The 15,543-nt window shown below is 37.7% G+C and overlaps 1 protein-coding gene across 3 annotated transcripts in view; it reads left to right on the forward strand.

Annotated features, from left to right (window-relative positions):
• NELFE (negative elongation factor complex member E) overlaps positions 1-15,543 on the forward strand; it is a 360,551-nt gene that overhangs the window by 32,451 nt on the left and 312,557 nt on the right. For all 3 annotated transcript variants that reach the window (XM_044083278.1, XM_044083277.1, XM_044083276.1), the window contains exon 2: positions 14,245-14,351. In XM_044083278.1, the coding sequence (XP_043939213.1) occupies positions 14,277-14,351 (75 nt within the window). In that variant the 5' untranslated portion in view covers positions 14,245-14,276. The remainder of the gene's footprint in view (positions 1-14,244; positions 14,352-15,543) is intronic.

Consider the following 15,543-nt stretch of genomic DNA (forward strand, 5'->3'; position numbering starts at 1 on the left):
TAAACCCTCCTCCACTGACATCCTGCTGGTCAGCGTTTGAACTCTACTTCCTAACAGACACTGACATTTACTCATAACTACTCTTACTCAAACTTCTTCCCAACAGACACTGACATTTACTCATAACTGCTCTTACTCAAACTTTTTCTTTCTCTCAGATTTTCTTCACTTCTAGGCTTGCTATTCCCATTATTTATATCCTCCTGTCTCTTCAGTGGAAATATATGCCTTCAAGGAAGTCACCCTTGGTCTCCCCCCTTCCTTTTGTTATTTCTCCTTGCCCGAGACAGTTATTAAACCACTTTCAGCTCTGAGCTAGTATTTGTGCACAATCAGCATTGATTTAGTGCACTCAACTGTCTCTTTAGTGTGTTTTTTATTTTGCTGTAAGTGTCACTATAAGCATATATGTATGTAACAGTGAAGTCTGCAGTTGAGTACCAGTCCGTGGGATTTGTATGTACATTATAAATTTTATGGCAGCCTAACACAAAGAACTTTTGTCCACTGTAATAGCTCCACTTTCATAGAACACAGTAGTCCCATTGGTACCTTCTCCTTTAACTGTTCCATTTATTGTTTTGTTTTTATCAGTCCACTGTCTCCCTTAAGTTTATTTCTCCTCCTGTGTAACCACTCCTGCATTCTGGATTACTTTTTCTCATTGTTTTGTTGATCGGTTAGAGTTAGGGGTAGTCTTTGGATTTTATATTTTAAAAGTCCTTAGAAACTACCTTGCATTACACAGCTGTTCAGTCAAGTGCTTTTTTTACTATTATCACCATTAGTCGGGTCAAAGTGATATTGGACTAACTCTCTCTTACTAAAACTGTGTTCTAGAGCAACAAAATCAAGAATTTTATCTGGTAGCACAGAGGCCATTTAACTGCATTGTTTGTTTCTTTTACTTATCTCTCTCTCTCAGCAGATTTGTGGCTGTTAAGTTCAGTCACTTTTTTTTTCTGTCTCTTTGCCTAGTTTTCATCCTGTTTTGTTCACTCTCCCTAACGCTCAGGCTCACACTGCTCCCTACCCTATTCCCAATTCCCTACCACCCCCTCTTACTCTACATTTATACTTCCATAGCACCACCCACATATTCTTCAAACCAATACCATCAGTTCCCTCCAAAGGAAAAACAGTCAATAGAATTGCTACCAGTAGTAACACCCACTCTAGTTTACAACCTAAGACTCTCTTTCAAAACTGTCTTAATCTTTGACACCTATAACTGTCAAATTACATCTTTACAACCGACCCAGTACCCTCCTATCAGTTTATAATCGTAATTTACAGAAAAAATAAACCCAGGCTAAATAAGATGCCCCTGACTCAGATTATTTTACTATTCCTCTTCCCTCAACTAGCCTTCATCACTAACTATCAAATACTTATGACTTCAACCAATCCTCACAAAGAATATCAACATCTACCCAGCCTGTCTTTCTGCATAACTCACTATCTCTACAAACAAACCATAGCTGATTTTCTTATATATAAATATCTCAAAACTAAGTATCTAAATTTACAATCAAATACCAAATCAAGACCAAAATATAACTGGCCACACTCTTCCCTTTGTAAAATATCAAATAAATAAAAATGCCACTCCCTCTCCAAAAACAGACAATACGATCAATTCTGTTCCCACACAGTTTATTTCCTACTTTATAGACTCATTATCATCTCTCTTAGACACTAATGCATATGCCCCTCTCTCCTCCTATTCAGTCAAAACCACCCACAGCTCTTCAGTTTTAGTCCAGTACCTAACTCGCTTATAATGAAGTTGCTCCTTAAACTAAAAACTACTTCCATAGCTGTAGACCACTTACCATCAGACTACCTAAAATGGCTGTAGAAGTTATAACCTTGTGTCCATACTGATTTAATAGGGCCGTGACAGAAAGATATGTCTCATCACTGTGGAAAAAATCCTACATCATACCACTGTACAAAGGCGGCACATCTACGGAGTTTAATAACTACTGACTACAGACCAGTAGTGATTCTGTCCCCCCACCATCCAAAATTAGAGAAATGCATCCATATGCAGCTGATGCAATACCTAACCTCAAATAACCTGCTCTCAGAAATGCGACATGGCTTTAGGAACCAGCACAGCACTACTACTACTACACTTCTACATTTTTCCAGTATAAACCAGCATAGAAACAATGGTCTGCTTGAGCTTTCCATGTTCTTAGACTTGTCAAAGGCATTTGATAACAGTCTCGTACCAGCAACTGCTTGTTTGACTCTCCTCAATAGGACTTTCACAATACTCCTTGTTGTGGTTTCTTAGTTACCTATCTGGAAAGCAGCAAGCCATTAAATGAAATAAACCTACTCTTCATTTCAACCATTTACTACAGGTGTCCCTCGGCTCTATCCTGGGTCCTATCATAATTAACATATTTATTAATAACCTCCACCCCTCCCCTCACCATGCTAGTTTAGTTCAGTATGTAGATGACTCGGCATTAATATCTGTGACCTCAACAGTAAATAACCTCCAAGACATTACCAAAATTCTTTCTCCTCTGTAGAAACCTGGCTCAAAGAATCAAACCTCCTACTCAACCCAAAGAAAACTAAGTTAATGCTTTTTACCTCTAAAGTGCCCAAATCAGAAGCAATCTTTAGTCCTCAAATAATACTGTCATTGACACTGTAACTCACAGTAAATATTTAGGAGTTTTAATAGATGACAGTCTTAAATATGGCCAGCATATACTGCACGCCATTAAATCTATACACCATAAAATATCTTCCTTTATAGGATCAAAGGATTCCTTACAGAGACTGCAAGAAAAGCCCTAGCCACCACCTTCTTATTGTCAACTCTGTTTAATGCCGATCCTGCCCTAACAAACTTAGTCATTTGCTACCAATCTGCCTCGTAGGACCCACCAGTGTCATAACTTAAAGCAATTAAACTGGCTTGAGTTACACAGCTACCTAACATACTCGCAACTAACTACAGCAAACAAACTCCATCATCATCTAGAAAAATGCTCTGCACTACAAAACTCGTTACTGTCCTACTGTCCAGCAAGGGACAGCCAGTGTAGTAACAAATTCTTATTACTCACAGATAAGTCAAATAATGTTGCAGGAAATTCTCTGTACTTCCAGTGCATTGCTAAACTCTGGAATAGTATCCACACAAATACAACTTAATGACAAACTCAGTTTTAAACTAATACTTAAATAACATCATAACCAATACTAGTCCTCCGCATGCTAATCACAAGGTTAAGACTGTGTTCACCATACAATACTCTCCTTAAACAGAATACTCTCAGCCTATCACTGAAATGACAAAACAATTTTTATACATAACTGCTGGCTGTGCAATCCAAGTTCCACGTGGGCTTTCTCTTTAGTAACTTCCACCTCTGTAAAATCTTATGTGTAACTGTAACTATTGTTTGTGTATAAATGTAAATAGAAATGTAACTACTCTGTTTAACTGGGACTTCAGCTCCATTTGCTTACATTGCATTATACTTTCTCCCTGGGCCTACTCTGAAAAATGGATGTCACCCATTCGGACTTTCCCAGTAAACAGACAAATTAAAATAAATGTGTTCTTCCTCTTACAGAATCATGACTACACTTCCTTCAGTTGTACCTAAAGTTATGTTTGAGATTGTCCTTCATCAGAATATTTGTCTTTCTTCTTTTTATGATCAGTGTCTAAATTTAATGGGACAGCTACTCCACCATATAGACCTTAGAAAATAGCTTCAGATTTGCATTGATACAACTAGGAAGTCAGAGCATCAATTTCTTTTCCCACTTTTCTCACAAATAAGTCAGGGGTTCTGCTTGGGAAACGGGCTGTTTCTGATTGATAAGCATTTGCAAACAAAGACAGACAGATTTTACTTTCCAGTAGCTAAAGCGTGGAAGTTGCCTTTCATAGTAACCACTGTACTCTTAGCTTAGGAAAATCAATCACTCAATCAGTCCTGGTAAGTTCCACCTACCAAACAGGTCATTGCAATTTGTTGACCTTGTACGCACACTAACTTAACATTAAAGTGTTGTCACAGCTCAAATGGACTGTAACACCATTCTTTAACTATTTGCTTAACATTGTGCACTGTTTTCAAAAATGCTTACAATTCGGTTTAACGGATGAAGCACAAAAGCTAAATAGCACGATGGTTGCCCATTGAACTTAAAATGGGTTTATACCCTCTTCACATCTGGAAGGGGAATGGAGAAAATAAATGAATGACGACCAATCATGAGAACACAAGCTGTAACCTGCACTAGAGCATAAGTAACCTTAATTTTAAGGTGGATAATGCCTCTCGGTGCAGCTGTCAATTTGGGACAGTTGTTCCTATCTGATCAGTTAAACTTCTTCTTTTTTTTTTTTTTTTTTCCTTTTTGAAGAAGTGTTGAAAAATGTGACCTGGATTCAAACATAGATGAGAAGAAACAAATGCATAAAAGATCGACCTTCCAGTAATGATAGAAGAGGAGAGAAAGACTAATGGTAAATTTGTAGTAGTAAAGGGCTATTGACAAGTCAGTCAGATTATGCTGGTATGCATTTATATTATACCAAAGACTGCTGTTATTGATCTTAAAAAAATTTGGGAAGGAATATTAGTTATAGGTGGGGACTAGAACTTGTAGTGCAGATGTATTTGTATTAAGGGACCTAGAATGGAAAATGTAACAAAATGGGCTAGATTTCAGAATGAATTTATGAAAATATTTGGTATGAAAGACATGAATTCAGTATTAGGAATTCTGACAGAATTTACATATTATTCCCCAAGGTACAATTACTAGGCTAGACTGGGTAGAAATTATATTTCATAGAAACGTGCATTTAATTGAAAGCTTTAACACCCATCCAATAACTATTTCAGGTCATGTACCGATAAAAACGAAGGTGAATTTACAGGGTGATGAAGTAAAAATGAGACACTATTGCTTTCCCATGTACATGCTCAAAAGAGAGGAAATTAAAGAATGGGTAGTGGAAATTACACAAGGCTTATAGGAGAAGATAGACATTTCTTCAGAAGTGATAGTTAATGACTGAGCTAAAATTAAAAATGGTGTTTAAAATTGGGGTAGAAATAAAACCATAGATATGGAATTACTTATGGGAGTTAAAGGTTAAAGCATTGCATAATCAGTGGAATATCGCAGAACAAAATGAGGCACAACCGCAAAGTGCTAAATAGAAAATAAGAAAGTATTTGGATGATATGCATGACTGTAGAAGGATTGCTGTTAAGCAACTCTTTTTTGATAACCACTCCAAAGCACAAAAACTTTTCGTACAACATCTTGGGCAACAAAAAGTAGAAAGGATTGTCACCAAACTTAGAGAGGCAGTAACAAGAAAAATAAGTGGAGGTCATTTAGTGGTATTAGAGATACTTTGGAAATGTTATGAAAAATTTGTATAACACAGAGCATTGTGGAAATCAAGAAAGAATACAACTGGAAATATTTATTGAAGACTTAATTATGCCAAGGTTAGAGGTAGATGAGTTTCGACAACTAATAGTTAAGATAGGAGGAGATGAAATGTATAATCCATGTACTGGAAAGACCCCCGATGGTATTTCTGTGGCAGTTTGGAAATTAGGGGAAGGAGGAAGTGATAAAGATATGGAAGATTTTGCTTAATATGTTTTAAAAGGAGGGTAGGTACCAACGTTTTGGAAGAAAGCTGTGGTTGTCTGCATTACCCAAAGATGATGAACCTTCAGAGCCAACTTCATATAGACCCATTTCAATTTTAAACCATTATTATAAAGTGCTTATGTAAATAATAGATAAAAGAATGTCAAAGGTGTTGCTCAAATTGATAGATATGGATCAGTGTTTTTTTATTTAATTTTATTTATTTGAGGGGAGGCAGCCATTTGACAACATTAATGGAACAATGAGCATCCAAAAGGAATGAGAATGCAAGAAAATACCATTGTTGATACAGAGAAAGCATTTGATGGAGTAAGCAGGAATGAGTAGGGAAGTAGAAGCATTTGCATTTCCATGTAAAGCAGGAGTGTCCTGTTTCCCCTTTTGTTATTTGCTTTATGTTTAGAGCCATGAGCAAAGAAAGTAAGAGACTCAGAAAAAAGATGTAATTGATATGGTAATCAACATAAGCTGGCTTTATTTGCGGATGTTATTTTATACCGGATCTCAATGCAGTGGACTGTTTTGACACAGTTCCAGTGTTTTCTGAATATAAAATTAATGAAGCTAAAACAAAGCTATAGCCATAAATTATGCAACCACAAACAAATTGAATCAGCACTATGCAGATTTAAGGGGACATGATAACTTGAGGTATTTAGGAGTATGGATTGAAAAAGCTTATGTTGTGGCAGCTTTAGATATGCCAGAAAAGTCTAAACAAAAAATAATACAAAAACTGAGAAACTGGAAGCTGTTGTTTATGGATAGTAAGATACAAGCAGTGAAAATTATTTTAGTCCCTTTAGTTTTATATACCTGTCAGACATCATGGACAATAATTAATAGAGTTGAAGGAATTTATCTGGGAGGGGAAGAGTTAAATGGAACAAGTTGATCATTCCAATAGAACAAAGTGGTTTAGGATTACCTGATTTGAAGTTAAGTTTTAGGGCTACACAGTTAAGGCTCATAACACAAACAAAAGATTATAGTTCAACATGGAAATGGATGATAATGAAGTAGGCGGAAGCTCAAGAAATAAGGCAAATGGGATTTTGGATACAGATCTTTAAGGCGTATAATCAAGAATATTATGTTCATAAAGTAGCAGAAAGTATTGTAAGAACTAAGCAAATTTGAGAATGGAGAAAGGAGCTTTTTCCAGTGGGGATGATTTTAAGTGAGGGTACAGAAAATGGCAAAGAGAGGGTTGGAATTTTCTGAATTAAACTGGCAAAGGAACCAAGATAGCTGGCGTAAGAAATAACTAGATAGGGAAATGATAGAGTGGGATGAAGCCATGATGATGTTTGGACTGCAGGCTAGAAGCTGCTTTCCCTACCAGGGATTAATATCAAGAGTATACACAAAAAGAAAGGGATAGGGGAATCCTTTGTGAAACATCTGCTCTGGTAGAGTTTTTAGTTGAATCTAAAACAGAAGCTGCTGCCAAAAAATGAATAATTAGATATGCATGTAAAATACTGCATGATAACTAAACAAATCACTCAGAAAAGGTTAGAAAGATTGGGAAGACAGGCTAGAAATCTGTTTACAAGGGAACAATGGTAAGCCATATGTATGGCTCCCAAGTATGCAGCAAAGTCTACAAAGTTTAGAATATTTGCTTTGAAGTGTTTTCTTAGGTATTTTATATCCCAAGTAAACTTCAAAGAATTTTTCCTTAGGCCGATAACAAATGTTGAAGGTGTGACAGGGAAGAAAGAGCTAACTGCATCACGTATGTTCCTTGAGTGTATTGAGATGGCAGATTTTAAAAATTACTTTGTCAGAAATATTGGGGAGCAAATAGCTGTAATTATGGAAATTATTCTTTTGAGCTGGGACACAGGATTTAAATTGCTTAGACATAGTAAGGCCTTTTTTAAGTTTAATTCTGTTGGCTGCCAAAATCGCAATTACTAGAAAATGGAAATCCAAAGTCTAAACCAGCTGTATTTGAAGTATTAAATATTTTGAGATTAAGAACTGGAAGATGGATCTTTAGAAAAGGGAAGGAGCAAATTACATAGAAATAAATGGAAGTTATGGGAATAATACATGCAGAATAATGTTCAGGAGGAAGCGAAGTCAGGTTTAAGGGAAGGCAGGAATTGAGCACATTTATGTAATGTTGGACTGATGATGGTTATAAAGAAAAATATGTGATGCATAATGTATGTAAATGGAAAGAATATATTTTTTCTGTTAATGTACGTTTGCCTATGTTTTAAGTGATAATTTAACAAAGTTGTTCTCCTCATAAGAATTTAGTTTACACCACTTATAAGAGGACATGGCAAGAACTAAATGGCTAGCTTAAATTTGCCTACTTGGACGTATAAGCAGGCTGCTTTGCTAGGTAGCCTTCAGCCCTTCTGGTAGGGGATAACCAAGCAGCTTTTTGATTGGGGCAAAACTGTGATGGATAAACTTGCCCAATGTTAAGTTAATCACCAAATGTTCATATAGCAGATTCATTAAGATTTGTTTTTTTTTTGTCAGTCTTTCTCCAAATAGCTTTTCACTGTTTATAGACCCAAACATCCAGTGTTTAGAAACATTTTTGAATGCACATCTTAAATTCTTATTTTGACCATTTTCTAACCAAAAGACAAGCCCACAAGCTGAGCAACAGGAAGTAATGGATTTTATTTTGAATTCCTTGGAGACTATAATATTTTCAAAAGCTGCACGTATGACAGACTTATTTCTGGTCTGGTAGTTCTTCTTAACCTATGGAAGTGTTCTGTTGTCATACCGCCCAGTTACATTTCCCCCATTTTTTCAAATTCTTTAAGTCAGCTGCAGCACAACTGAGACATTACTTCGCTTAGCACGTTACTTTTGAATGAGCAACAGTTTCACAAACAGTCACAACAACATCACTGCAGGCAGTGCACAGTAGTTATGCCATTGTCGTAGTATTCATTAATTACACTAATACACTGATCATCTACAACTTCCAAACAGAAGTACAAGACCTGATAATGCAGATTTTGGCACTGTAGAAGTTAAAGTGAGATTTCTAATAAAAACAGTGAATTCAAAACTTGCTGTTAGTAAAAGTGCAAGCCTTGACTTGTAGGGCAATGCATGCCCATGGTACTTGTATGTGCTACTGTGAGAGTGGTATGCATTAGAATGGGGTGGTAGTCTGATATACCGCCATCTCAAAGTTAATATATATACCCTCGGGTCAGATTTAAATTCCCACTGTTACGAGGACTCCAGTTACTATCTTTGAACAGGAAATTCATCCCTGAGTTGGCACCTATGTCTCTAATGGACACAGGCAGCCTGTAAATGGTTCATCTCCCAGGCCCTAGTTTGTAAATGTTTCATGTCCTAAGCCCCTGATTACACTTATCAAGGGTGTCTGAACTTCTCTGATTTGGGATACATGGCTAGGCTTAAAAAGGCCCTTGTTGTCATTAGCCTAGAAGGGTTCATAGGTATTTATTAAGCTATAGCTTAATTTCTGTGGTCTACTTGGATATAGTAACTTGACAACTACCTTGGTAGATGAACTTCTTAGGTTTTGGTAACTGATTCCAAGTCATTTCCCCACACTCTGAAACACTAGACTACAATAAGGGTCAGTTCTTTGCTCAGAAAATGTTGACCATTTTCATCAGTCGTTGCACTTCATTTTTCTGTTTATACATATGTCTGCCATGTAAACAAATCTACTGTAGTTTTCACTTTCCTTTCTGAGAATTTTAAATAGTGCTAATTGGTTTTCTAGTTGCAATCTCGCAAGTTATTTCCAGTAAAACAAACAACATTTGTTTGAGACTCCCATACACCTTGCACAGTTACTGCCAAGTAAGTGCATGTCTGCTGCAGACAGTACAAACCTTCAGGTCAGATTTTAATTTGACACAGTGCTGATCTTGCTGTTTTGTTGCTGCAGCACTTGTAGAGGTTACCTTGACTCATTCAAGCCTGCAGTGCTTGGAGAGCAAACCACACACACACACACACACACACACACACACACACACACCTTTTTGTTAGAGTAGCTTAATCACAGTACCAAATTAGCAGTATTTAGTGTTGCAATTATGCAGTTTAAATATGAGAAACATAATTGAGCATTTAAGGCAGAAAAGTGCTGTTTGTGTTCATTTGAAAATATTTTTTTGTTACATTAAAATTTTCTTTGACTGTGAACTCCACATAGTTGCTGGCCGGTCTGCCACCTGTTCAGCTGACTACTAGGAGGTGTTAATGGGTTAAATACATTGGGGTGTGGCTTGACATGTCTTTGACTTTTTTTTTTTTCTGGTCCTATTAAAAAGTGCCCAAAAATGTAAAACACTTTTAACCACATTCTTCAAAGGATCAAGCTATGTTGCATAAAAGCTTGGTCTCCACTCTGAATGGGGATTTTCCTTTACTATGCAATTAACAGGGATTGTATCTTTGCAACAAAGAGTGCATTGAAGATAGCATTTGTAAATCAGAGGCAGCTCATCAAAGAGGGGGCAATAGTTCATATCCTTCCCAAAAGCAGATAGTCTGCCTCCGTGGACCCCAGGATGTCAATCACTCACTTTGAGCATAGAATCCTAGTGATTACTTGGTTAATGACCTTAAAGGGCCTTTTTAAGCCTAGCCATGCAATCCAAATGTAATGGACTGATTTGGATAATTAACAAACTGTCACTTATCCTCTATGTTGATAACATCATCATTTCTCAGTTAGATCACTCTCACACCAGCAGTTAATGCCAATTCCAGTCAAACTTGCGTGAGCTCCACCAATGACTCATAAACCATAGACTACTCCTCAAACCCAACAAGACCAAAACTGTGCATTTTGTAACTTCATAAAAAACTCACCAAGCCCCTGACTCTTTACCTATCTTTGACTTGTACAACCATTCCATAGATTCGACTTCCACCTGCAAATACTTAGGATTATGGGTTGATTACTAACCCTACATCCTTTTTCCATGTAGGCAAAATAACTGTGTCACCCTAGAAAAAGCCAAATGGCTACCCATAAAACAGAGTTTAACCTACTTTTAGAATCACAACTTTACAAATTACTCCAGCTCCCCACATTAACTCTCCTTGCAGCTAGACTTCATGAAAAACCCTCGTACAACCTGATACACTGCTTTTAGGAGCAATGAAAATTGGTGTGGTTTGCGAGTAAACTCTACCTTACTGCACTGCACATGCTATCAACTCTCACACACCTACTCTTTGGCAAGCTCTTCCTGTTGGCATAAAAGAAATACACTTATTCCAAACTCAGAATGCAGTTCAAAAAGCACTTGTTCATCCAAGCCAAATGCTCCTGTTTCAACACAGAACGTATCACCTAACCTGTCTCCTTTCCGAGTCTCTTCTCACTCAAGATTTACTGAAGATTGACCCACTTTAGAAGCCAGTGTATATATTCTATGTACTTTGCTTGATTGTATATTGACTGTTCTTATTCACTAGAATGTATATGTACAGTTTTGTCAGTGTAATTAGGCTGAACTACTCTGTTATTGCTTACATTTCTGTATTTTTTATTTGCAAAATGTTTTGCAACTTGAAATTGGTCAACACTGATTAGTGCACTACCCTAGCAAACAAATATAAATAAATGAATAATTTGGGTGTGGGTGATTAGGCATTTACAAGCTCTCTCCCCCTAGTAGGAACATAGGTGCGAGGCCAAGGATAAATTTACAATTCCCCATCCACTTATCCCAGTACTGATGAAGTTTAAGAATAATGTTTCACATGAATGGGGATAGCCTGCTTCAGAGAAGGGTCAGTCTCTGAAACGCATACCTGTCCCTCCAACATGTCTTACTTATGTTGCAGGCAGCTCTAATATTACTAATGCTAGCTCTAATATTACTAATGCTCTTTTGCAAATGTGTAACAGGTCCATCAAAACTGGATTAGAAGATGCTTTGTAGGTCAGTCATAGGTCACCTCTTCGCAGTCTGTCGGAGGTGGAGTATAAGAATAAGGCTTTGAGGTGTACTGCATAATACGTTGACTGCACCATGTATTCTTTTTGTGAGAAATTTCTGCAGATGTTTCATTTGTTGCATATGGCTAGTCCATGTACATACCAAAGAGGGCATTGTTGGCAATGATAAGTCTAACAAAGACTGAGTACAATGACATCTTTGGACCTCTATCTGTGCCATACCCTTGCATATAAGTTGTGCATTATAGAATGATTTCCGTATTACATTACCCACAGTAGTCAAAGGCCAAGTCACTGTCTACATGTATTCTCAAATCCCTGATAACTGGATCTGCCAGTAGGGGTATATTATCAGTGTAACAATTTGCAGAGGTGTCCATCTTTCCCAAAGAGACTATTGTACACTACTTGGCATTGAGTTTTAGACTGCAACTCTGACACCAGTTATTAGTCTGTGTCAGTCCTTTTTGGAGGGTATTTGTTTCATTGGGAGATTCTGTAAGTGCATGTGGTTTTCAATCATCTGTGAACTTGGACAGCCAGAGACCTTTGACATTAGCCTTGACTACAGAGAAGTAGAGACCAAAAATGAGCAGCCCCGAGGGACCCCGCTAATGACCTGCCATTTAACAGAGGTAGGCTCCTCTATGCTGACTTCTTGGTTTCAGTCTGTGAGCCAGCCAACTGTCCAGCAGATGACATGGATGATTATACCTAATTCCATGAGATCATCTACAATGCCCGAGTGAGACATGGTATCAAATGCCTTGGTAAAGTCAAAGTAGGCAGTATGTACCATTTCACTGTTTCTTGTTGCTGTGGTGACTTTCTCGAAGAAGTCCACCAGGTTGAGTAGGTGTGACCGACCCTTAACAAATCCAAAACGAGTGGGATTCAGTGTCTGAAGGTTACCTATGTTGTCATTTATCATATCTGTGATTATTCTTTCCATGGCTTTTACATATGAGACTAGTCAGGCGTATGGGTCTGTAGTCTCCTTGGTCTATGGATGGTCCACCCTTATGCAGAGAGATAACTGTTGCAGTCCTTCTTCATTCATTTTGCACAAAGCCTTTTTGGAGGCTCCAGATGAATAGTGATTCTAGTGTGCCTTTTAGGTCATGTGTCCTGCTATTAAGGCAGCAACCTGGGATATCGGGTCCCATGGATGCAGTGTTTTTTACCTTGGAGAGCCCTTTTAGGACCTGTCCCCTACTGATAGTTGGGGGGGGGGGTTATGGTTGGGAGTATTTCTTGAGAGATGTCTGGTGGTGGAAGTGGGGTAAAATTGGAGATTAACTTATTGAGTAGTATAGGTGTTTTCATTTACAGTAGTTTGACATATTGTTATGTATTGCCTTTGAGGTTGCAGACATTATCTGAAGAATTCTTTATGATTGCTATTGGCCTTGGAGAATGCTTTTACTTCAAATTTGTATTTGGATTAAATTTGTTTAATTAGTCCTCTGAACTGCTTATTAAGTTTGATGATGGACTTGATCATGAACTACCACATAGGCGGTAGTCTACTTAACACCGGAAGTGTGATAAGAGACCTTGGGACACAGGTGGACAGTAGTCTCTCCTTTGATAATCACATTGCCACAGTAGTCAGGAAATCCTTCTGCGTGGCACACCTCCTCACAAATAATTTTCTTGGGTGGCAAAAGCCAGGGTACCTTTTTGGCTAGGCGTATATAGGCCCTAGGGCCAATAGCATAGTACCTACCTATGAACCTATCCTATTGGTAATACTTGCAGAGATTTGTTGGGTGAAAAGCTATAGTAAGAATTATGTGATGAACTCTAACCATAACAGTATATCTATTATCTCTGGATGGTTCCCTTCAAATTTTAGAACCTTGTTTTACTTTATGTTGCATTTGCTAGCCTCCAAATTTTGTTGAAGTTTCCTTAAGTGATGGCATCTCTCATCCACAGAGCTATTTCAGCATTGTTACCTACCCCTTCCAGGCATGAACCTCTGGAATGTAGCATGCTGCTACCGGTGTAAACTGTAGAAGCTGGTAACTCAGTACTGTACTGTCTGGTTATGACAAGTTTTGGCTTTGTGTATTGCAGTAAAGCATTGACACAGACAGCTTCTTCACTGCTCTCAGATGGGTGAGTGAAAGACTGACCTATTTTCTACCCTGTTAAGATTATGCATTCACCGTGGTTGTGTTTGGAAGATCTAATCTTCTGGAGTCTGAATACTGTGGCTGTAATGTCAGAAAGTGACACTTACCAGGAAGATGTAGGTGACTCAGTGATCCTAGACTCTGATGGATCGGTTAGTCATAGACTGAATGCAGATAATGCTGAATCCTGTTACTCTGATTTTGGAGAGATAAACATGGATGTCTTTTGCTGTGGTGAGTTTCTCTCACAGATGTATCTCACTGTCTCTTTCTCTGTCCTGCCTTCCTTCACATTATACTTTTTCCTTTTCCTTGCTATAGCATCAATGTGCCTTTATAAATATTATGATTCAGAGGTAAAGTGGTAAGAACTGTGACTAGTGATTTTTATGTAATCTTTTTGTCTGCATATGTGTATACAAACTTTTGCCAGACAGATCACAGAAAATTTAATGATTTTAATCTTTGTAGGTTAAAAAAGGGAAAGTAATACAAGAGTGAGCATGGTCCTGTTTCCTGCCAGCCTTACAGAGGAAGAAGAAGCCCTGCAGAAGAAGTATGCCAAGTTAAAGAAAAAGGTATGTAGTTGGCCAAAGGCTGGAGTAAACTGGGCAAACTGCAAAGCTCATTATAATCAATACCAAGTGCTGCTTTAGTTCATGTGGCTGATGAGTGCAGCTTGAAATAATGCTGCCTGTACGAAGGGACAGCGTTTTACAAAGTTGGGCACCATGCTGTTTTTAATGAGCATGGTGAACAGTAGCGGTCTTTCACCATACAGGTTTCCAACAGTTACAACTTCTCTTATAGTTATAGTTCCATTTTGTTGGTAAGGATGTTGCTCTCAAAACTTTTTACAGCTACAGCCACTATATTATGACATTGTGGAGGTGAAGTTCTGAATTAGGAAAAACGTATATACACACAATATACCTCACTATATTTCTGTGCTACTTGCAACCCCAGGAGACTCCTGTCTGGAAAGGCAGGTTGTAAACCAAATATTGCAGGTAGAATGTCTTATTTTGAAAGTGAATCTGTAGGATATTCTAGTGTTGAAACCTAAAATGTTATTTTTTATTTTACCCAGCTTCCCTACTGTTGTATGCAGAATCGTGGCCGCTATCATTCTGGGAGTGCAGCATATAGAGAAAATGTATTAAAAATTGCAACATTTTTATTACAGTACAGTTGTAATAGTGATGAATAGAGATGTAATATGTCCAATGGGTTTTGTTCATTCACACCACATATAGCCTTCACCCAGCTGCCACCTTCATTTTGCATTTTTTTTTTCATTTTACTTTACCTTGACAATTTGTCTCTGTTTAGTTTGCCCTAAACTCTCCTAATTTGTTCATCTATTTAAATAGCTGCACATTTTTGCTTACTCAACACCTTATTCCCCCAGCCCTCATAACACTTGGATTATAACTACTCCTGCATTCTTCAGTTATGCCAGGTTCTGCCCCTACTGCCTGTTGAGGAAGGCTTTCCATAACTGTTCACTAGGTCTAAGAAATAGCACATCACTATCCTTCCCTTTATTTTGAGAACTGGTACTCACTATCCTTCCCTTTATTTTGAGAACTGGTACTCAGATTCTGCAGAGTTTTGTGGAGTTTTTAAAAATGATATCGTAGCCAGCATTGTCCTCTCTTTCAAGACTGTGCAGTAGAGTCAACACTGTTTCTGTTATGTTCTTCTTGTTCAAATTATGCATTACTTCTCCTGCCTTCCTCTGTGCTGACTCTGAAATGTCTACATAAT

Source organism: Protopterus annectens, chromosome 9.part0 (genome assembly GCF_019279795.1).
Source record: "Protopterus annectens isolate FY-2018-M chromosome 9.part0, PAN1.0, whole genome shotgun sequence".
Lineage (NCBI taxonomy): Eukaryota > Metazoa > Chordata > Ceratodontiformes > Protopteridae > Protopterus > Protopterus annectens.